The sequence below is a fragment of the Cibotium barometz genome, chromosome 56, assembly GCF_041138505.1.
Source record: "Cibotium barometz isolate CiBa-2024 chromosome 56, ASM4113850v1, whole genome shotgun sequence".
NCBI classification, from domain to species: Eukaryota; Viridiplantae; Streptophyta; class Polypodiopsida; order Cyatheales; family Cibotiaceae; genus Cibotium; species Cibotium barometz.
This window is the reverse complement of record NC_141101.1, coordinates 40103407-40128332: the sequence shown is the minus strand read 5'-3', so window position 1 is coordinate 40128332 and position 24926 is coordinate 40103407. Positions and strand designations below refer to the sequence as shown.

General features: G+C 40.1%; 1 protein-coding gene across 1 annotated transcript; it reads right to left on the bottom strand.

Annotated features, from left to right (window-relative positions):
- Window positions 1–15966: 15966 nt before the first annotated feature.
- Window positions 15967–17094, bottom strand: LOC147607215 (pentatricopeptide repeat-containing protein At4g18520, chloroplastic-like). Its single transcript, XM_086791504.1, has one exon. It carries the CDS (start codon window positions 17092–17094, stop codon window positions 15967–15969), a length of 1128 nt encoding a protein of 375 aa, XP_086647630.1.
- Window positions 17095–24926: the final 7832 nt, after the last annotated feature.

The following is a 24926-nucleotide window of genomic DNA, read 5'->3' as shown; positions in this document are numbered from 1 at the left end:
GAAAACTGGCGAGGCACGACAATTCTCCTCCCAAAAACTTTCTATCAAGGTTCTAGTGGTTTCATCTAGTAGGCGATCATGCCTAGCTACATGACCACTACTCGCCCACAAAGCACCAACCTCATTGGCATCTAAACTTTGTCGTCTAATAGACCCAACTCTAAGTGCGTGTGGTGCTATGGAAAGGATGCGAGATGTGGCACTAACCTTACCCTTCATTTGGGAGCTACTTATGGCTGCCACAATAGTGTCCGCAGAGTTCCTCTTCTTGTTAACTATATAGGAATGACGAACACTTTGTAGCATTGCCATGCCAGCTCTCCTCTCTCTTCAACCTCCAATGTCGGAAAGCGCCCTGCAGAGTTGGCCATGTTGGGCAGATCAATCAAAGCATCAAGCACACATGCCTGTGATGATGAAGGCGTGAGGTCTTTGAAATAGGAATGGAAGATTGCATGGGCACGACGATGTGCCCCTGACTTTGATAGTTCTTTCCTATCTACATGAAGGGCGCCCAAAGGAGGGGGGGTGGGTTCTTGTAGAAGAGAAGGGAACTCAGGAAGGGCGGGTTCATGTGGATTATCTAAACTAAGGGGTAGTGTGGGGGAAGAGGGCGAAGGGAGAGGAAGTGGAAGAGGAGGAGCAAGGCTTGGATCATTGCCAATGGAAGGTGTTGCTCATTGACGTGCTCTCCACTCTCTCTTTCTCTCACGAGCTACCCTTCTCCTCTCCTCCTCTTGAACTTGGTGGACGGGGGGAAGTCTAGTCCTATCACGTTTCCGATCCTACGACTTTGAGAACCCATTCTCAAGGAAGCTAAGAGAGAAAATATTATAAAGGCTCAATGATGGGATAGTAAAGGAACCACCAAGGATATTGCCAACAAATGGTATGTTGCACAAAGCAGGAACAGGGTCTTCTCTCATGTACATAATGAGTGTAGAGGCCTCAATTATATAGATATCTTGGAGGTAATCGCTTAGTCTTCCTAAGATGCCTCACCTTCCCCTGATTGTCTCACCAGACCCACCATAAAGTGACTCCTCAATCAAGGGTGCTACCTACCATGCCTGCTCTAGTTAACCATGGTAATTGGAGACCTTATGATATTAGAAATTCTATCCCTAAGGTGCACATAGCATTTATCTACTAAGTACTAATATAAATGGATGCTTGATCACTAAAATCTCAACACCCTAAAGCAAAATCACAGTTCAACATTTTTTATATTTCCTCGAAGCTTCAATTTGTGTAAAAAATCGTATAGCATCACTGTTGCTAGTGTCTGTGATGATAGAGATGTGCTTGAATCCATCTGGAGAGTTAATATGTAGTAATATAAGATGGTTATTCCTGCAAGAATCATCACAATGCGATAAGGTTTTGACAATCCTATTTGGGGACCCTATTTGCATTGTGGTGATTTTGAGGAGTTCAAAATAAAATAATGTCAAATCACATCTCTCAAAGTATCAAGAATCGACAATAGTGTGTTCAAAGTGTCTTAATGGTGCAAATAACATTAATTCCATGACTTTCATACAAATCACCACAACGTGACATGGTTGTATTCGTCCATGAAGAAATGACCTATTCGCATTGTGGGTTTCTATCTTAATACGCATAAATAAATCAAGAAATAGCTTGAAATAACATATTCAAAAAGGGTATTAATTATACAAATAACATTAATTCCATGACAAAATGGTCTATTTGTGTTGTGATGATTCTATCTTAATACATGGAAATAACTCAAGAAATGGCCTAAAATAAAGTGTTCAAAGTTTCTTAATGGTGAAAATAACATTTATTCCATTACTTTCATACAAATCACCACAACCCGAGAGGTTTGTGTTCGTCCTATGAAGAAACAGCCTATTCGAGTTATGGTGATTCTATTGTAATACACAGAGATAACTCAAGAAATGGCCTAAAATAACATGTTCAAAGTGTCTTAATGGTGAAAATAACATTGATTCCATGACTTTCAAACAAATCACCACAACACGATAGGGTTGTGTTCGTCCCCATAAAGAAATGGCCTATTCACGTTATGGTGATTATATCTTAATACACAAAAATAACCTAAAATAATATATGGGAAAACAAAACGGCACAGATTGGCATCAACATACCTATAATGGTGCAGATAGCTTTGAAATTTTTTGTAGTTGCTTGGAAGAATGTAGGGAAAAACTCAGAGAACAAATGGCTTGGAAGAACGTAGAAAAAATCTAAGAACAAACATCCTTATTGTTTCTATATGCATGAGCATTGAATGCACCACTGCCACGTGTTAGAGGTGTCTTTGAATGATGACACATGTACACTTATTATCGATGTGACACATGTACACTTATTATCGATGTGACACATGCATGTAGCCATACACAAACAAATTTAGTAGTGTCATCATTTAGTCGCATTTGACATGTGTACACTTATTGTTGATGTGACACATGCATGAAGCCATACCATTAGGGAAAATTTGGACTTTCAAATAGGCCCCTCTCTCTATTCCACAAATCAAGGGAAAGTGCCAAAGTTAATGTTATAATATTGGCACTCTCTCTCCTCTTCGGATCTTCCTTAACATTTTTTTAAATAAATATCCACCTAGTACTTTATTCAAATATCAATTTTCACATGTAAATCTTCTTAACATCCCATGTAATAAATCCATCTTTTGCATTCACATACTGTGATGAAATCCATGAGATTTGCACTCATTCTTTCTTTGATTCAATGAGTCCCCTTCCCCTTAATCATCATTCATTCTTCTCCTCGATCATTTTTTAGTCTAGACGATGATCCTCCTCCTCTCAGCCATTTCTTAAAATTCTTTTATATATAATATGTACCATGGGTTATTGTTCTGGTGCCATTTTCTACTATACTCCTCCATGGATCCATCATACTCTCAAAGTTGCATGGCAATCCTCTTGGAGAAGGAGGGGAAAGGAGCTCAAACGAGGTAATAAAAAATGATAATGGTGTTTCATTTTTGTTTTGAGTAACTCTTTACTTACGTCTTGTAGACTCAAGAGGAATGGATCTTCTACTATTGATGTTATGTTTTGTGGACGTTTCTCTTTCATCTCTCATAAGGTAGAGAGAATCATGCAGCATGGTTGGCAACACAAGTGACATATGGAAGCAAGTGTGTGGAAACCACGAAGGAGCATCCTGATTTACCCATGTTCATTGCAAAAACATTATCATACAATCATCCCATCAAATTAAATCTACAGAGTTTACTTTGCTTAATATACAGTGAATTTTAATATACAATGTCAATATCCTAATCCCTCCATTTACCACCTAACTCACACCCTCGACTCATGAGAACATGAGGAGCACATGTCCCCTTGGTTCTCATGTGCCTCCTTGCGTTGTGGTGAGTCACACACACATCATGATGAGTCGGGGATTAATTTCCTAGTTACTTTGTTAAAATTTAAAAAATATAGTTTACTTTTCTTGATCTACAATGAATTTCAATATACAATGTCAATATCCTACTCCCTCCATGTATCCCCTAACTCACACCCCCGACTCACAACAACTCAAAGATCACACGTCCCCTTGGTGTTGACGTGCCTCCTCGCATTGTAGTGAGTCACACACACATCATGGTGTGAGTCAAGGATTGATCTCCTAATTACTTTGCTAAAATTAATTTTTTTAGTTTAATGTAAGCACATAGATACGCAAAACAAAAGACACATTGCATTGTAGTTCAATCATTTCAACCAACAAAAGAATTTTTTTTGAGAACATTAGCTATATATATATATATTTCCAAAATTAGCTCTACATCAAAACCTATCTACAAGCTCATATCTAGACACTCTACATGTCCATATTACAAACTCTACAGATCATTAGGATCAAATGGTGAAGGTGGAAGTGATGGAGTTAAGGATGGGGCTAGGGGTGGGGGTTCTGCCATGTCGTTGATTAGGCCCTCGATTGTCTAAACCCGAAACTCATCTAGGTCCACTATTTCATAGTCCTCTAAGTTTGGAACCTACATGGAATCAACAAGACATAAGTTAAATTTTCATAAAAAAGTATTGAAATGATGTAGGAGTATTGCAACTTTGTATAACACATACATGTCCTAGTAAATTGAGTAGTCTATGAACCAATATCTTAGCATTCAAGAAAACCCTCCATTTACATGTGTGGCAATCAGGTTGCAGGGGCACTTGAATTTCCTAGATTTCATAATCCATAAATACATCCTATGTAAGCACCTTGAGTCCAATGGCCAATTTCTCTAGGCACCTAAATATACAATTCAGTTAAGGTAAGGTCACCGTACCTACAAAGTTTATACTAAAGATGAACTAAATTAAACAGACACTTACTTTCGTATTGTTCAATGGAACCCTTCAATTGAGGCTACTAGAGCAATAATTTCTTGTGCATCATGTCCACATTCACGAGACTCCAGTGGCATGAATCTCTAATCACTAAAATCAAAACATTACATTACTCGTATGGTATTTATTAATTGACACTTACCCCTTGTTTTGTAACCCAATATAATGAGTTGAGTAGAGTCTAAATTCACCCATTAGAACCATTGAAGTTTGCCTAGGTAGGAATAGCTCTCCAATAGTAGATCTGTGTCGATAGGGAATCTACAACATAAACCTCATTCTATTGCGGTAATGGCATGCCACCTACAATATTACTGCACAAAAAAATATATACAGATCAGCACCCTACACAATAACAAAAAAAGCCCTTATAACTGAAAAATATATCCAACTTACCAAAGAACAACAAGCATGATACCTGTTGAAATTTGAGCATAATGATGAGCTATGGTGGATCATAGACTAGAATCAACATGATTAACAAAGTGATTAAGAAATGATTAAGATGTAATTAGTGAATAATTAGCAGATAGATTAATGTAGGCATGGATACTCAAAAACCAGCAAATTCTCATTAGGGCTATGCCTCAATTTATAGAGTTTACATCAAGCATCAAATCCCCTTGATTTCTCCATGATTCACTCCCTGAATATCTCCACCTCTTGCCTGATTCTCTCCACCTCTTCTCTTTTCCTTGAATATCTCCCAGAATATCTCCACACTCCTAAATTCCCTCATGCTACCCATTATTCTCTCCCAGTAGATTCTCCTAACCTTTTCACAGGTTCTTTCACAATTACATCTCCTCTTTTACAGCCTCTATCCAAGAGCTTGTTCCCACACACACCCTATTCACTTGTATATTTCAACACCTCCCCTCAAGTGAATAATCCTAGCACACCTAGACCCTATACCAAGTTTGCCTCCCCTTACTTGGTAGTCCGCGACCAGTGTCTACTTCTCCCCTCAAGTTATCTCAGCACACCTGGACCCTGTATCAAGTTTCTCTCTTACTTGACAGTCCGCGACCAGTGCCTCAAGTCCCTAAACTCCATAGTCCTTGACACACTCTCTCTCTATGTGTCCAAGGCTACTATAAGTGCCCGTGACCTTGACTAAAGTGCTCACACATACATCTACCACGTGGCCTACATCATTGGTGGCTCAGAGGTGGTTTTACTTTATTGGGGCAGGTTACATTGGGTTGTGGGGTCTCTCTCTCTCTCTCTCTCAGAGATTTTCACATGGCTCCTCACTCTTTGGAGCCTCACATCTTCTCTTGTCTTCAGTCTTCTTGTCGTGGCAGCTTCTCTTCTTGTGGCAGCTTCTCTTCTCGTGTCCATGTCTTCCTTCAGATCTTCTTGGTGTGGATCCTCTTCTTGGGAAGAGATATTCTTCTTCTTTCATGGCTGGGGCCATGAGCTTGTCCGTCAGGTCATTTTGCTCCATGTGAGCAACATATTTAAATGTTTTGTTGACAGTTCCTTTGGGCTTTTTATGTTTATCTTTTGTCATTATGCAATACAAACCCAAATTTATGCGGGAGGTCTTACCTCTTGCCTTAATCTGGACAAGGGCAGTGTCTGTTCCCATTTTTACACTGATGCAATGTGCCCAATACATAATGCGTATGGCATTCATTCTCATGCACATTCCAAATGCAACTCTGGCTATGAATAATCTTGTATTTAAATGAGGTTTACAGGCATTAACCAAGGGTTAAATGCAAAATGTTGATTTTCACAATTTTTATCAACACAATTTTCCCAGAAATTACATTAAATTAAGGGTAACCAATTTGTACGGGATGGTTGGAGTATCAAACCAACTCCGATTTGAAATATGAAGTTATAGGGATCTGTATCAGATACCTAATGGTTAATTTGAACCCTCAATTGTACCAAAGTATAGTGATTAGCACTGATTAATCACTGATTAGCAAATTAATGCTCTAGTTTGTGTACAGAAAATAGAGTATGCGGGGAGCCCAGATCTAGTGCCTTCCACTTCAAATGAGCTCAAATGCTTTCAAAGGCATCAATAGCAATGAGTCTAGTAGAGGATTAAGTCAAGAAACACAAGATTTGACCAAATAATGAAAGCTTAATCTCTGTTTTACCAAAGTCACCTGCAGATTTGATGAAGAGCTTGGATCTCTCTGTAGACTTGATGAAATTGATTTTTGTCTTCACCAGCTTGTAGAGCATGCTTGATTACCCCTTGGGCTAAGAGGAATTGAAGCAATTTGAACTGAGCTTGAAGAAATCTCAATTCTCCTCCAGAAAAAACGCGCCGGCTAATTCGTTGATTTTTGCTTCATTTCTGCGCGGTTTGCTACGCCATCTTGCTGAGCTTGAAGCTAGGGATGTTAGCTAGCTTGTGTATAAATCTTGTGCCCTAATTTTGAGTGTGCTAGATGCTAGAGACCCTCCACTGGCTGGGGGTGAAGGGGAAGATACAAAACTCACTAAAAACTGATTTTTTTGCTAATTACTTACTAATCTTGATTAATTCACTAATGGGCTCATAAATCTGGTTGATTCTAGGCATGGCTTTGATACCATGTTGAAATTTGAGCATAATGATGAGCTATGGTGGATCATACACTAGAATCAACATGATTAACAAAGTGATTAAGAAATGATTAAGATGTAATTAGTGAATAATTAGCAGATAGATTAATGTAGGCATGGATACTCAAAAACCAGCAAATTATCATTAAGGCTATGCCTCAATTTATAGAGTTTACATCAAGCATCAAATCCCCTTGATTTCTCCATGATTCACTCCCTGAATATCTCCACCTCTTGCCTGATTCTCTCCACCTCTTCTCTTTTCCCTGAATATCTCCCAGAATATCTCCACACTCCTAAATTCCCTCATGCTACCCATTATTCTCTCCCAATAGATTCTCCTAACCTTTTCACAGGTTCTTTCACAATTACATCTCCTCTTTTACAGCCTCTATCCAAGAGCTTGTTCCCACACACACCCTATTCACTTGTATATTTCAACAATACCGTCGTTCACCTCTCTCAAAGAATTCAACAACACTATAGCGTCAAAGGGAATCACGCTTGAACCACTGCCTTTCCTGATACATACTGAAGAGTAGACGTACGAGATGGGGCCAAGAATAGTGATTTCCTGACAATTGTATCTATGCAGCTTTGCACAAGTCTCATAGCGGCCCACAAAAATAACCTATGTTGTAGTATGCCTCCACTTGGCATGAATTCTAACCCTTCTCCTTCACCTGCTAGGACCGACTTCACCAACTTAAGTATTGGGGCCTTCTTTCTTATAAGAATTGAGACGAGTGTCCCTTCCATGTGCGGGTCCTTCAAAAACTTCCTCAGCTATAGCCTCATTGCAAGGCCTTTTTGAAAGATGCGGTAGCTCAAGGATACTCTTCATTTTTGGGTCTCGAATTGGACTATACCTAATTTGCCTTAGCGACCTTAAGTCCCTCTAAAAAACAGTCACATGGTGTGCATGTGTTGCCATGTAAGCACTATCTTGAAAAAACACCTCCTGAAGAGCTTGGCTTACATGACCTTGTGATCTTCCCTTGTACTATTTGTTCATGAAAGAACACAGCACAATCTGAACCAATGCCAAATAAATTCTCGTTTGTCTCCATATACTTTTTTTCTTCTTTGGCATAGTACACACCTTGTCGGACCCTGGTAAGTCTATCCTTTGACAAAGTTGGATTGCCATTGAGCTGGCTGACCAATGTAGACTTGAAGAGAAACTTATTGTCTTCAACTTCAACAACCGGGTTCACCTCTTCTTTCTCATCCAAAATGGAATCTACTACATGCCTTATTTCACTTGTAGAAGCATCCTCATCTGAATCTAATGCATGGCCCACCTCAGTAGGATATTCCTCATCTGTATCAGAGTCTTGTAGATTTGAATTTGCATATGTGTCAAACACTCTAATGGACCAAGGCTGCACCCACCATTTCTTGTCCTCTTTACCTTTTGGTCTCATGTGTAAGCGTTCACATAATTCTTGGGCACTTTGCAATCCTTTTTGCAAGGTAGCAATGACCTTCTCATCAGTTGAAACACAATGATAGTCACCTAAATTGGCTTCTTGCAAGTCCTCGTTAAGATTTAACTCTCTCCATATATGTTCCTGCTTCTTGTGAGCTCTTATGAATGCCACACCATCCTCCTTGCATTCAAAATGGGCAAGCCTATTCAAAATTCCTATGCTGTGAAGCATGTCCATCAAGTCATAAGTACGCTCTTGCCCAACCATACTTCCGACTTTGCTGAAGAAGATTTCAGCCGCATCTGTGCCGGTGAGATATAGAGGGCACTTCAAGCTTGGGTGAAAGTCTCTGAAATACTTTATTAGCAACACCACAAAATGGCAAGAGATTTGCACATCCAAGAATGTCTCCTTGCTAATGAAGTTTGCTGATAGTGTATATGTTGGATGTTGTAATATCCAAGATCTCCAAATCTGAAAGAAAAAAGTCACTTTGGCTGCTAAATGAACTCTCCCTACCAAGCTCAAGTGTGGAGACAAGAAAATGTCAATATAGTCTCCACAAATTTCAAGGTAGGCTTGTGTCCCTACCATACTCCGCTCTTTTCTGTGCTGCCCATTGTTTGCCAACTCTCCCAAACACCATTGCACTTGTCTGCTACATATCCTTTGAGCTGCTGCCCAATTTTGACGATCATCTCGCCTCATATCGCCTTCCCTGAGCATATGCTTGTCAACAACAAAGGAATCATATACAATGGTAACATGGTTCAAGGTAACCCATACATCACCAAGAGCCAACTGGCGCTTTGGTTTATCAAGAACATTGACGAGCTTCTTTCCATTGTGTACAAAGTCCTGATCATGCATGCCTAAAACATCTCCGTTTGACAATTTGGCGGAAAGAGGCCATCCATCCCATCCAATCTTGAATCTAGTAGCATGTTTATCAACATAATCAGCCAGCATCAACATTCTTCGGCGACTATCTCCATCTGAGGCGTGTCCAATAATCGGACCTACTTTAGACTTGAGCTTCTCATCCCATAAGCTCAAAATCTCAGCCCATTGTCTTCGAACAAAACATGCATCAAATCGATTACAAGTGCAATGAGCAACCAAAACTAAGCGTGGAAGTGCTTCATGAAGTGGGTTTGCCACAAAAACTCTTGCATAACCACCAATCACATGATTCTCAAATGCTTTAACAATTATGTCATAGCCTATTTTTCCCGCTCCAACTTTGATTAAGCTTGACGTTCCACACTCATGGCTCTCCACCTTGTATCCATCAAATCCAACAAGCGTGTCATCGTTGGGGTTCCACCTACAATATTAAGATTGAAAACATAAAATATGTAAGAGCCACTACGATTCAACATGTCTCATCAGAACTACTTTTGCATTATACTATGTTTACCTTATCCGTTTCTTTATGGCGGTCTCATCCTCCACCAAGATGAAAGGAATTTGTGATTTGATTCCATGTTTTTCTTTCTCGTTTTGATATATTTCAGCAATGGCATCAAAGATATAGCCATGTATGCCCGGTAAAAATTGTGTGGCAAGTCTTTGGCCTCTTTTTGTCGTTGAGAGTGAAGGGCCATTGAGGTTGGCAGCAAGAAAATCATGCAACCTTGGTCCACCCCACATCCTTGCAACCTCAAACAAAGCCTTAGTATTTGCACTATATCTCTTGCCTGCCTTTGGCCTCGACATGTTTGTAGCCACATCCTGTAAGAAGTCCCATAGAGCAGGTTTTCCACCAAACTTACCTAGTCTATGGGCTTCTACTATATTGTTACAAAACCTCTTTACATCCTTGCGGTTTAGGGACTCCATGCTTGCTTCCCTTAAAGTTCGTAGTCGCACCGAAAGGACAGCAATATGAGCCTTTGATGACCATAGTTTGAGGGTGAGATCTCTTGCATGCTTCTTAGCAATGAAAGTTGTTTGCCGAAGCTCTTGTTTAGTGAGAAAGTCTAATCTTCTTCCGCAATCCATTCCTCTAGTGCCTCTCTTCTTCTCCGCCGTCTTCTCCCTATATAATCTCATCCTAAAATCATGAAGCTTAGGTATACCCTTGCAATTGTTGCATGAGAAAGCTTCAAATGGCTGCCCATTATTGGAAACACGTGGACAACTAATATGACGAAAGCAACCATCTATGTGAAAGGTTGAAGTTCCATCATTTAGGATAGCCTTTGTGAAAGGCTCTGCAAACCAAAGCTTCCCACCACATTGATCATCTAGCAAAGGTTTCACACTAATATTCTTGTTGTTCACTTTGATTTCGTGAATCCATAAACCCCAACATAAAAAATTCAAACCTATTGAAAATTTCCCACTTTCTTCATTGTTATAGAGTGAAGGACAATCACCATGAGCTGATCTTTCAAACTTTGTAGAAACCACAAACTTGCTGAGAGATGTTTGCATTGGATCATGCTCCTTCCCCTTTTGAGGACGTCCACGTAAGCCACTTAGAACTGGCTTGGATGTTTGCAACTCCTCCTTCATGACTGCCTTTGTGTGCAAGATTGACTTTGAGTGCTCTGTGAGAATGGTACACAGATCTGACCTTGGAGGACACAAACGCAGCCATGTGTCATCAGACTTACACCTCACGCGAACAAAGCTTTTGTCTTTAAAATCATGTAGTGTGGCTGCAACAACTTCAAAGTCCCAACCTACATGCAAATACAACACATAACAAAGTCAAACAAGTTACAAAATCGACTTTCCAAAACCATTCTATCTTTCAAACATTTAAGTAACTTTATGAAGGTTGAACAATACCTTCATTGGTCTCCATCAAAAAGCGTAGAGTCTCTATTGAAGCCTCTATTTCTTTCCTATCATCTTGTTCTTCATCAGCCTGCACACGTTGCATCGACTCCTTTCCAAGCCCCCGAAATGCCATATAATTTTTTTCATGTCTTTTGCTCTCCAAGATGTGGGTTCTCATAAAGTTAGGAAGACAATTATATGCAGCATACTTCCCTTCTATTGAACCTACGCCATACAAAGAGTTGCACTCATGACACCATATTCGAACTAGAGCTTTCCCATTGACATCTTCACTATGTAATTCAAACCTATCATCCCTTTCAACCTTCATCTGTTTCAGCTTTAGTTTTGTTCTAATACATTCTTGTTCCCATTGCTCAAGAACACTTGCACTTAACAATTTGCTTGTAAGCTTGGAAGTGGAGCCACTCAAAGTGTCACCTTTCTTGTTATCAATCTGATTTGAGCATTGTCGCTTACTTGGAGAAGGAAGTTCATGCATGCTATTGGCACTCCTCTTAATGCGTACTTGAACCTTATTGTTGAGTGTCCATCGCTCTTCTTGTCGTTTCTTTATAATATAATTTTCCTCTATGAAGACGAAGGATCCAATCACAAGCTCATCGCCCTCTATCTGCTCACGAACCAAAGCAAAGGTGGGCTCGTCTTTATCATTCTTTAGCCTCACAAGGCCTAAATCATCCTCATTATCATCATTGATCACTTGAATCTTATAAAAAGATCCCATCTAGCCTGCGACACAAAGTATGTTTTTAAGCTATGATTGTGGCATGCAACATCAACCTCACATAAAAAATAGATTGTGGCATGCAATATCAACAAAGTATATCAGCAATACATTTTCAAAAAATAGAAAACATGAGCAAGGTTTTTATCTAAAGGTTGATGGCCCTGGAGCACATCTGTTAGAGAAGAATGACTGTAAGATGCTGAGCGTGGAGGAACCGTTAGAAGCAGCCAGCAGCTCTGATGATGGAAGGATTCCAAACAACACAAAAGCCAATTAAGTTAATGAAGAAAAAGGTTGTTTTAGGTGATTCTAAGGCAGAGGCTAGTAGGCCTAGTTCTAGTAAAGAACCAGGCATATGTTGCTGCTACAGTGAAGCATGTATGCTGTGGGAGACATCATTGTTTGCTTCATGTCAATTGGATAACTTCATGTCATTGTTTGCTTCATTGTTTGCTTCATACAGAATGCTGGAGATGGATGTGAAGCGTGAGTTCCTTGCAGCTCCACAGCCCAAGACTAGCTAGGACATAGTTTTATTTTCTTTTTGAGATTTATGGGTGTGCAGACCGCCTGCTACTCCTTGTATTGTTTTATATAACAGAGGATATACAGCTTTCACAATTGTCTTAAACAATATCTTCTGATTTATTTCACGCTCAAGGACCGTGCTCCATGTTAGGGCGCCCATCCATGTAAACAGTTGTGGGCATGATAAACAGCTTGGGCATTTAAGCAGTAAACATTGTAACACACATGAATTTCCTGAATGTCCTCAAAGGTTATATAGGAGAAAAGTGTATAGTTCCCATGCTATGGTTAAGGTGGCGGTCATACCATGTGCATTAGCATACTGATGCTCTGACTCCAGAGGTTATGATCAATCAGGGATCATACCATGTGCACAAGCATACTGATGGAAAAGGAAAAGGCTTTTATCATCATGTAGATAACCATACGAAAAGGGATTTTGGGATCATGTAGAGTGTGATGGTAAGGTACTACAAGAGATGTGTTTGACATGGTAGCATGGTGAAAAGGCATTGGACCAGGCGATCCTGATTTGCTATGCTCTTAAAACAGCCCACTTTCAGGTGCCTGCTGCTGCGTAAAATGGAAGTCAAATATGCTGTCATTGAGTTAGGGTGCTAATTTTCAAAAGACTATATCCCCTCCTTCAATTGTGAGGGGCACCGAACTAGAGATTTTTGAGAGATCTGGTCAAGGAAAACATGTTTTCTGTGGGAGATGGATCATCTGCAAGGTTGCATACCTTAACCATTGCATATGTTGCTGCTACAGTGAAGCATGTATGCTGTGGGAGACATCATTGTTTTCTTATGCAATTTTGGGCTCATTCTAGCAGCAGAAACAGGTCAGAAATTCAATTGGTCTTATATTCTGCATAGTCAGTTTGTAATGGATGTCAAAGGGGTAGACAAGAGAAGACAGTCAGGTGTTAGCAAGATTGCACCTTTCCTCTACAAAATGTGTGATTTTGCCAACAAGAACCATATTGTGTTGGTCTTACCCAAAACTATCACAGCAGTGAAAGCAGGTAAGGGGAAGAAGGTACAGACCTCTATTATGTTAGGAGAGGATGAACCACCAGTTAAAAAAGGTAAATCAGATGTGGTAGCAGAGAGCAGTTGGTTAAATCCATGTTATTGAAGGGAGAGCAAATACAAAAATAGAAGGAAGAGTTGGAAACAGTTTTGCAGAATCAGCCCTATAAGCATTTAGATATGGTTAAGCTGGAGCAGCAGATAGAAGAGATGAGGTTAAAATTAGATATTCACTTGTTTGCCAAAGATCAGCAGATTGGAGAACTGCAGAAGGAAATTTTGTCAACTCAGATGAAATCTACAACTATCAAACAGTGGATTGAGGAACTCAAGGACAAGTTCTCAACAGAGATCAAATTGTTGTCAGACAGTAATGTGAATTTGCAGACCCAATGCAAAGCATTGCAAGACAGATTACAGGTCTTAGAAACAGTGGAGAAGCAGTTGAAGAGTACCATGACAGAGGAAATAGAAGTTGATGGTGTTTTTGTATCTGGCTCAGCTTTTACTGTCATGATGTCTGAAGTTGCTAAGGCGGGTCAAAATATGTGGGAGATGATCCAGAAAAGACTCATTACTGTTATGCAGAGGCATAGCTCTGGGCTGTTTTCAGTGTGTGCAAAGTGAGGGCATCTCTCCAAATGCAATCACCTACACTTGCACGAAAAATGACAGAGACGATTTATGTCCAAAACGTAGTCTCTTGGAGTGCACTCATTGCATAAAATGCCCAAAAGGGGCAAGACCAGGAAGCTTTGAGCTGTTTTCAGCAGATGCAAAGCAAGTGCGTCTCTTCAGATGCAATCACCAACACGATGCAAGATGTTGATATGGGAAAACTAATTCTCGATGATATTCTAAGTTAGGAGCTGGAAGGCAATGCCTTCATCAACATGAATGTCAAATGTGATGTACTTTAGGAAGCATAGAAAGTGCTCGAGGAGCTTCTCGTCTAGAAGGTCATCCTTGAAACACGCTGATTGCAAGATATGCCTACATGAGCAGGGGCAGGAAGCTGTGGGCTGGTTTCAGCAGATACGAAGTGAGAGAATCTCTACAGATTCAATCACCGACACTTGCATCTTAAAGGCCTTAAAGGATGTGCACTACACAAGATGTTGAAGGATGATATTGTTAGTCAGGGCTGTTGGCAATGCCTTGATCAACATGTATGTCAAATGTGGTGTACTTCAAAAAGCACAAAAAGTACTTGAGGAGCTTCTTGTATCTCTATAGATGCAATCACTTATGCTTGCATCTTGATGGTTGGTGGCACTACAAAAGATGCTAATATTATTGCTTTTGAAAAATAAAAGCTGCGTTTTGCATCACCTTGAGTGACATGTATGCCAAATGCAATATACGTCAGAGAGCACAAAAAGTGACGGAGGAGATGTAGGGTGCATCCAGAGAGTACTGAAAGGGGGGTAGCTTGTCTATGCTGAACCCATATGCATACCTGAGTTTACTTGTGCTTGAGAGAGAGAGAGAGAGAGAGAGAGAGAGAGTACCACCAGAGAGTACCACCAGAGGAGAGGATTTGCCAAGTGTGCCAACATGAGCCAGAGACAGAGGAACATTACATTTGCCGTTGTACCGCCTTCTATGAGATTAGAGGACGCTTCCACTGTTTGTTTAGAGAGGGCTTTGAACCATTATCCAGGGTCATGGAGTACTACGACCAGAGGTGTCTAGGGCTATACCTCCTAGAGATTCGCAGATTTAGAGAGATTCTCCTCAGAGGCAGACACCCCACGGAGAGAAGGTCAGCACAGAGACAGATGACAGATTTCTTTAGAGGCCCCTCCCAGCAAAAACAGCACGATAGAGAGGAGACTTTACCTGACAGGCAGGGGACCTTACTTGACATAGCTGTTCAGTTAGGACGATCCAGACGCCCCAGACTACCAGGATCCTCACATCTTCGCATACGCTTGCATAGGCGGATTAGAGTCATTATTGATCGACATCGAGCACAGTCTTTCAGGTCTCTTGGCATGGAAGGCATCGACTCCTTACGACAGAGACCCATGCTTGACCTCCTAAGACTACATCGAAATGAAGTTGCCGGCAAATCTCCATGCTTCTTGCTTGGCTGCAGGCTTGCAAAACAAAGAGGAGTGTGATATCATCCAGATTTACACTTTCCTTTTGCATCTGGGCATACAACTGCAAGGCTGTCTCTCCTTGGCCCCATTCAGCATATGCTGACAGCATTGCATTCCATGACACGATGTTGGTGGGCTGCGACAACCCACCAAACACACACTCTGCTTCCGCAATGGCCCCATGCTTTCTATACATACTCACAAGCGTGGTACCAACAAAGGCATATGAAGCAAAGCCCTTCCTCCGAGAATCAGCATGCAATGCCTGCACAATCTCCAAAAACACCACTTTGGTTGATGGTCCCAGCACTACAGTAGTGTCTTTCATCTCTGAAAGAGAGCCACATGCTTGCAGGGCAGTTATAAGTGTTTGCCGGTGGGCTGCGACAACCCACCAAACACACACTCTGCTTCCGCAATGGCCCCATGCTTTCTATACATACTCACAAGCGTGGTACCAACAAAGGCATCCAAAGCAAAGCCCTTCCTCCGAGAATCAGCATGCAATGCCTGCACAATCTCCAAAAACACCACTTTGGTTGATGGTCCCAGCACTACAGTAGTGTCTTTCATCTCTGAAAGAGAGCCACATGCTTGCAGGGCAGTTATAAGTGTTTGCCGGTCAGAAGTCACACCTTCCTCTTGCATTTGTCTATACAATTGCAAAGCCCTCTGTCCATGACCCTGCTCAACATATGCTGCAAGCATTGCATTCCATGATATAGTGTCCCGCTGGGACAACCCAATAAACACCGTCTCTGCTTCCACAATGGTTCCATACTTCCCATATATACTCACAAGAGTGGTACCAACAAAGGTATCTGAAGTGAAGCCCTTCCTCAGAACCTCAGAATGTACGGCTTGAACAATTTCTAGAAGCATGAGTTTGGAGCATTGCCTCTCCATGACAATACAGTCCTCTACAAGACTGCCACATGCTTGAAGGGCAACCACGAATGTCTTCTGATTCGGGTTCATGCCTGCCTCTTGCATTTGTATATAGGAAAGAAGAGCTTTCTTTCCTTGACCGCGCTCAACATATGCTGAGAGCAGTGCATTCCACGGCACAATATTGCTCTGTGATAGCCCATTGAACACATGCTCTGCTTCCACAGTGGTCCCACACTTGCCATACATACTCACAAGGGTGGTACCAACAAAGACATTTGAACTAAAGCCCTTCCTTTGGGCCTCAGCATGTAATGCCTGGCCAATCTCCAAGGCCATTACTATGGTTAATTCGCCCTTCACAATGCTTTCTTCCTCTGTGAGTATACCACATGCTTGAAGGGCAGCCACAAATGTCTGTTGGTTTGCACTTACACCTTCCTCTTGCATTTGTCGATAAGCCTGTAAAGCCTTCTCTCCTTCACCCTGCTCAGCATATGCTGACAGCATTGCGCTCCATGGGATGGCATCCATGTTGTGCTGTGACAGCTCACTGAATGCATTCTCTGCTTCCACAATCACCCCGCATTTGCCATACATGCTCACAAGGGCAGTACAGACAAAGACGTTGGTAGTGAAGCCTTTCCTCTGGGCCTCATCATGCAACTTCTTACCCTCATCAAGGTCCGGTCTTGATGTATGGCAGGCCTAGATTTTAGAATTTATATTGTTCATTTCATTTATTTTCCAGATAGAGAATCAGATTCTATTGGGATGTAATCTTTTTGGTCTCATAGGTCATTTTGGCCTTCTAAAGACATTTAATACAACATTTCATTTCATTTCATTTCTCTCTCTCTCTCTCTCTCTCTCTCTCTCTCTCTCTCTCTCTCTCTCTCTCTCTCTCTCTCTCTCTCTCTCTCATATTAGAAGAGCTTATCCAACCTGCTTGCTTCATTCAAAATGCAATGCAAGATATCTTCCCCAGCTTCAATTGAAGTATTTGCAATCTTGCATAATGCATAAGTCAAAGCTGTACATATCAACACAATGAGAGGAGACACAGTCCTTGATTATGCAGAGTTTCAGCTCACGCCCAAGCATACCAGGTAATAAGGGCCCCTCTGTAAGATGAGAGAGCACTCAAAAGAATGCCCAGAAGCTTTTCTATTGTTCAAATTCTATAAAGTGGTTGGTTGCTTACTTGCTTGCTTGTTAAGTTGATCTGCATTCACTTCTTTTGTTGTTCTTGTGCCGCAGATGCGAACTCTTCATTTTAGCCGATGGTCTCATGGAGAAGCTTGCGTCTGGTTTTGTCAAGCCCTTCGTTACGCACTTACGCACCGCTGAAGTGCAAGTTGCGAAAGGCAACCAGGTCATAAGGTTGGAATGCCAAGTTGGATTTGGCAAGCATCAATGCGTGGTTCTGAAAAGGCACCTTGGAAAGGTCAAAACACCTCGGAAGATTGGCAGAAATCAAGCACAGAGAGAGAGAGAGAGAGAGAGCATAAGCCGTACAGACCTACTGCTCCTCGCTGGCTCCTCATCTAGTGTGTAGTTCTGACAACACTGCCTTCGATGCCTGCCAACGGCCGCCTTCTTTGTCCTGTTGTGACCCCGTCGGTAGCTCCTAATCAACCACGCAATAGCCTCAAGCACCTCATCCGCCCATCAAACTGCGCGGTGCTCATGGTGGGCCGCATCACCTACGTGCCTGGCCATTTTTTTAAGAAAAAGAGAAGGTTTGATCGTTAAAATCAAACCTGAGTTTACTTGTGCTTGAGAGAGAGAGAGAGAGAGAGAGAGAGAGAGAGAGAGAGAGAGAGAGCTACGTACCTGAGTTTTCTTGTGCTTGAGAGAGAGAGAAGAGAGAGAGAGAGAGAGAGCTGCGTACCTGAGTTTGGGACCCGTCTGCCAACACTACCCGCCTGTTTTGAATGCGCACCTATAAATCGTGTGTAGTAAAAGCAAATTCAAATATTATCAAATGTCTTTTTATTTCAGAATCATCACGTTGCAACCCAAATAAAAATCAAATTTTATATCCAGGAAAAAATCTTCCCAAGATTTGAACCTGGATCCATTGTGTGGAAAATTATGCTCTTGCAGCTTAAACCACTACACCTATACCTTTCTTATCTTTACAACCTTTGGTCAAATTTATCAATAAAAAAGTACCTTCTGTAAATACATACATATGCTCTGAAATAAATCCTTCTGTGAATAAATATCTGTAAGTCAATTTTTTTTTTAATTCCTTATGTTGAACGCACGTGATATTCATTTTTTATACTAAGTGACCCCCCCCCCCCCCCCCCCGAGGTTGCAGCTCGTGGACAAACATACACCACGTTGTCACTTCACAGCCACATTTAGGGAGCAGATCTACCCCTATATACGGCACAGTCATTGTGCCAAGTGGTAGGATCGTCAGTTTTGAGCATGCTTGGCAGAGTTTCCTATTGGTGTGGTCGTCTCAGTGATTGACTTTGTAGAGAACCACCTCACACTTGTTAGGGAAGTTCAATGGTTTTAATCATTGAAACCATGCCAACAAGGCTTTCTTTCATGCCCTAAAGAAAACATTTACTCTTGTCCAACAACAAACCCCCTAGATCCGAGTGGACCAATTTTATAACATCTAATAGTTGGAGGGAGAAATTACAAGTGACTGTATTAATTATGTATAGTGTCTCCACTCACTATAAAATGAACAACATAAGTTCTTAGAGGACATTTTGACATGAAGATCCTTGGAAAGTCTCGAGGATGTAGCATTACATAGAATTATATCCCTAAGGACATATGTACTTTAAATAAAATTATCAAAACATAATTTATTTTAACAACTTCATGGGTGTTTATGTATGCAAATTATAACTAGGAGGGACATTCACAAGCATCTTTTAACACATATATTTCAAAAACAAACAATAAAGGAAGTGACTTCCTAGATGGAAAGGTAGTTAAGGAGAGCCAGTTAAGGTTTCAAATAATATAACATTGGACCCAAGAGATATACTAACATGACCATTCACAGTTATATCTAAGATGTGAGATCGTTTATTGTGTAATTTATCACATGAATCATACCAGATCTATGTGCACACAACTAAGACCAATGCAATCTCTCTAGCATGAACATTACCAAAGCCTTAGCAAACCATGGTACCACAAATTATTTTAAGCAATGAAACTTACAAGCTTAATGACATCTGCTAGCTCTGTCATTCATCTATTACCAATAGTCTTTAGATTTACTAGCTCTGCTCTAACAAGGTCGATGAGGAAATAGCTACATGTCCCACAATGAGGAAATTTATGGTCCCCGAACATTTCATTACCACAACCATATCCCCCACTTTTTGGGGAAATGAACAAACCGTAACCCCCATGTTACAACCATACACTACAACAAACAAAGAGAACAACCGTACCTAAAGCTGCAAAATTTTTTACACTTTTTTTAAGAGAACATGTGGTGACCTCCATAGATTGATAAACTTATAATGTTTGACATAAAAATGACTTGACTTTTAAATGGGATAGAAGAAGTCCCCACAGAAATAAAAGTTCTTCCTATAAAGATGAGATAAAACTTCTTGAATGTTTCCACACCAATAAACTAAAGTGTGTACAGTAGTAGAGTCATGATAAACTAAATTATGTAAAGTAGTAGAGGAAAAAATCTAAGCATCTAGCACTTGATCTGTATCTTTCTCTGCTTCTTTATTTTGGAGACTAGGGAGCATCAAAGTAAGATTCTCATTTTCTAGTAGAGATGTTAATTCCCCATACTCATCAGAGAGGGGAGGCATAGGTTCTTTTGATGCTGTGACTCAAACTTCTCATTAACGTTATAATGGAGACCGCTTCCACCTCTTGATCTTCATCTGGCAGTTCCACAGCCACCCTTTACACACATAGAAATAAAGGCTACTTGGATCTCATCCTTTTCAACTGCAATGCAATTTCTCTTTCTCTTAACTACACTTGGCACAGTTGTGCCTACAGTTTTAAAAAAATGAATATAAGACTAACACACAATCAATAAGAAAGTATATATTTCAATATGATTATTGAAAGCAAGAATAAGTGTATACCAGTTCCAGAAAACAAGTCAAGTATCCAATCATCTAGTGCATAAAATAGATTAATTAAATGATTAATCAAGTGTTGAGGCTTCTAGTAGGGATTCTCCAAGGCTTTGGAATCAATCACGTGCCTTAATTGCCTAGTTACTGCAGGAAAACAAAGCACATTGGAGCATCCGGACTCATTGACATGTGCTTTAACACGTCTTTGCTCAATGTCATCCCAATAGCTAACCGTAAGTATTTCAAAGGAACTTTTGAAACGAAAACACATTGGAGCATCCAAACTCATTGACATTTGCTTTAACACGTCTTTGCTCAATGTCATCCTAATAGCCAACTGTAAGCATTTTAAAGGAACTTTTGAAACAAAAACCAAGAACATGATCTATATTTATTTTGACCCTACAATTAAATTTAGTGAAACATAGATTGCAAGTGATTGAATAATAATGAAAAGAAACTAAAAATATAAGTTTTTGAAATCAAACCAAACAAGAGACTCCAGACCATGTGCTTCTTTTCTCACAATTGTAATTATTAATGCAGCTTGGCTAGTTCTATGGAATATCACAAATCTCCACATATTCGATGTAGTTACCACTTTAAAATTCTACAACATCTTTTCAATTTCTTGATAGGTATATGCTCTCTCATCATTTGTAAAACCACTCATATTAAAACCATATGGGATGTCGATAATAACAAGATTGTATTCTTTCTTTGGAATGATATTATGAAGATTATTTACATCCCCACAAATCACTTTACAGGATGTTGCTTTATTTTCATATCGAGGAAGGAAAAACACTTCTAGTTTATGATGTCCTTCGGTTGGATCAAAATTTCTTAGAAGGCATCTTGCTTTCTCTTGCCGAGCTCTTTCAATCTGCACAAGAAAGTTTTGTGGACACTTTGATTTCTCTAGAAAGAGTGACTTTTTTCCTTTTTTAGTTGGAGGCTTCTGTTGTTAGTAGAAATTTAATATACAAGAATATAATATTAAGTGGTTGGTTTCTTAAAACATAACAACAATACTAACATACCATCACATTGAATACAAGAATATAATATTAAGTGGTTGGTTTCTTAAAACATAACAACAATACTAACATACCATCACATTGAATGTTTTTAATACAAAAATAAAATAATATTACCCAGTCTTTGAAGGGCAAGAAAAAACCTTTTAAAATTTCTTAAGACGAACCTAGACTGGGATATTGTGCATGTACGTCATTCCAAGTGGTGCAGTTTAGTTTTTTTTTATCATGACCTCTTGCATGTTCACATAAACTTTATGGCTATAAGGCACATGTAAAGACAATATAAATATTTCATTTACATCAAGAAGATAAAAAATGAACAGCTAAAACTTTACTTAATTTTGTAGCTCCAAAGACATTTCATTAAGTGATGGCTCCTTGGAAATGATACGTGATAAGAAAGAAACTAGAAGTGTTTGATCCTTCACTCCTTAAAGTCCTTGCCACCATGGATTAAGCTTCATGTCTTCTGCACAGTCGTCAATTGTTGTATCCACCTTCTTACCCCCACGACTTTTAGCCAAGCCACTAGATTCATTTAACCTTTTAGAGGTTTTCTTCCCTTTCAAAGTTTTATTCTCCCACATTGAAAAGATTCTATTTTGAAGATCCCAAATTTGTCTTGTATACGAAAAGAAAGGTGAAATAGAGGATCATACTTTCTGAGTCCATATGAGAGCTCCTTTTGAGGAGTGTGGGGTAAATGGAAAATAGTGTGTTTTTGAACACATGGTATTTCCTAATAGTATTGGGGTCGATGGTATGGGTTAATGGTTTTGGCTAGATTTTGTTTAATGGGTGGTGTTGAACTCATCTTCTCTTAAGCTTAGATTACAGTAGTTACAACGTGTGCAACATTGTATGGGGCTATTGCAGCACCTACAACAGTACACAAGGCATCAACAGCATTTAGGACATGCATCACATAAGGTCGAGGCATGGGAAACCAGTTGACAATAGTCACAGCATGGGGAACTAGCCGACAACAGCTATGGGGCTTATATGAAGTTATGAAGATCCAAACATGCATGCCGATAGCATAAGCTTGGCCAACTAGCAACATCATTCCATATATATAGAAAAACCCATCATTTATTTTTGTTATCTCCTTCTTCTTAGCGTTTCTAGCCTAAGGAGCAAGGAAATCAGCAGCACAGTCAACATTCAGCATTCAGTTCATCTCTTGCCTCCTACATAGAGGAAAATCAGCATCCAAAGGGTGGACCTCGGCATTGGAGAAAGGAACAATCAGTCATCATCATCATTCTTAGCAAGGAAATCAGCAGCACAGTCAACATTCAGCATTCAGTTCATCTCTTGCCTCCTACATAGAGGAAAATCAGCATCCAAAGGGTGTACCTCGGCATTGGAGAAAGGCACAATCAGTCATCATCATCATTCTTAGCATATCTCTCTCTTCCCGAGAAGGATACTCATTTAGGATAGGCATAGATCTCATTATAACTGTCACATTTAATATTGTTGCATTGCATTTGCATTGAAACCAATATCTTTCTCTTAAGTGTTTCTAAGTGAAGTTTAGTTAATCATAAGGTCATTTTACTACGATCAATCCCTCATATATGACAACAGAGCGTTACGGGTAACCAACCTTAGTTCATTCCTTAAGTAATTCAATTAAGCATCATGACAATCACTTGCACTGAGCTAAATCCATTTCTCAAGGTCTTGTAGGCCATCCTTAGGGTTTTCCCTTTAGAAGTAGGCATGCATCAGTAACCCATTCATTTGCATTTTGTCATAGCATATATGGTAGCACACGGCTTGCATTAGCATAGTAGTCATCCTAGCAGTCTAGTAAAGATAGCCAGTCTAAGCATCTTGTTTCTGCAAAAGGCATACATGATTTACCCATGATTTTGTAGGGAAAGAATGACATCCATCATCATCAAAGGAGTAACTGGAGTTTTGGGCGTCAACTGGTGCATCAGCACAGGGGGTTCTCTTCCACATAAGAAGATGGAAGTGGCTCCAACATCACCTTAGGAGGTTTTGAGGGCCATGAATGACAGAGATGGTGTGTGAAAGGATTCAACAAACAGATTAGCGGTGATTCAAGTTTTTCCAAGAAGATTTACCAGCATTTTCCATGCAGTTCCCGCAGTGGAGAAGCATTTTGATCAAAGGATTCAACTCCTACAGTTGACCTCAGTCGTCCCGACAGAAGAAGACAAAGTGGGGCAGTGGTTTCAATGGAGGAGGATCATCAAAGCAGTCGAAGGTTTGTCAGGTATACCACATAACAGTTTAGTAGAAGGGAATGTCACGTGCACACCTAGTTGGTGTACAGGTGACATGGCATTCTAGGCATTCAAGCATTAATCCAACATTTACCAAGCAGTTAAATCAATGTTAACAAGCTTAGATCTTAGTAGTTACAGTGTGTGCATCATTGTATAGGGCTTTTGCAACACTTACAACAATACACAAGGCATAAATAACATTTAGGATATACATCAGATCGGGCCATGGGGAACCAGCTGATAGTAGCTATAGGGCTTATATGAAGTCATGAAGATCCAGACTTATAGGCAGATAACATAAGCCTTGCCGACCAACAGCATCATTCCATATATATATAGAAAAGTACATCATTAATTTAGTTATCTCCTAATTCTTCTGAGTGTTTTGAGCCTAAGGAGCAAGGAAATCAACAGCATAGTTAGCATACATTGAGCAAGGAAATCAGCAGCATAGTTAGCATACATTGAGCATTCAATATTCAGTTCATCTCTTGCCTCCTACATAGAGGAAAACCAAAATTTAAAGGGTGGACCTCAGCATTGGAGAAAGGAACAATCATTCATCATCATCCTTTAGCATAGGCAAAGCACCATTTTTTTTAAAAAGAAAAAAAGTATTATGATCAAGCATTTCTATTCACAATGAATCACTACTCATAGTCCTTTACATATTGTGGCTTATTTGATGGATCCTGAGTACTGGCTGCTAGACATTGACACCGACAAGGAGGTGTTGTAGGATTTTTACAATGTTTTAAACTCTCTGTACACACAAAGCTTAATGTAGCGACCAGTTGTGTTCAAGAATTTCTTAAGAATAGATTGAAGGAAGGTAGGTCTAGCAATTTATTCCTATACTTGACCTAGCAAAGGAACAGCTACTTTGGAAATGGTGGATGCTAAATGGGACATCATGTAAGTACTTAGGGCCACTTGAAATGAAGGTGCTTGCTCAATGTGCTCCAAATTTAGGCTCCGAAAGAAATTGGAGTATGTGCATAGTACTACTCGCAATTAGCTACTTGCAA

Bases quoted from the DNA above. Each gene is read 5' to 3' on its own strand.
- LOC147607215 (XM_086791504.1), bottom strand. From the start codon at position 17,094: ATGTATGGCAAATGCGGGGTGATTGTGGAAGCAGAGAATGCATTCAGT.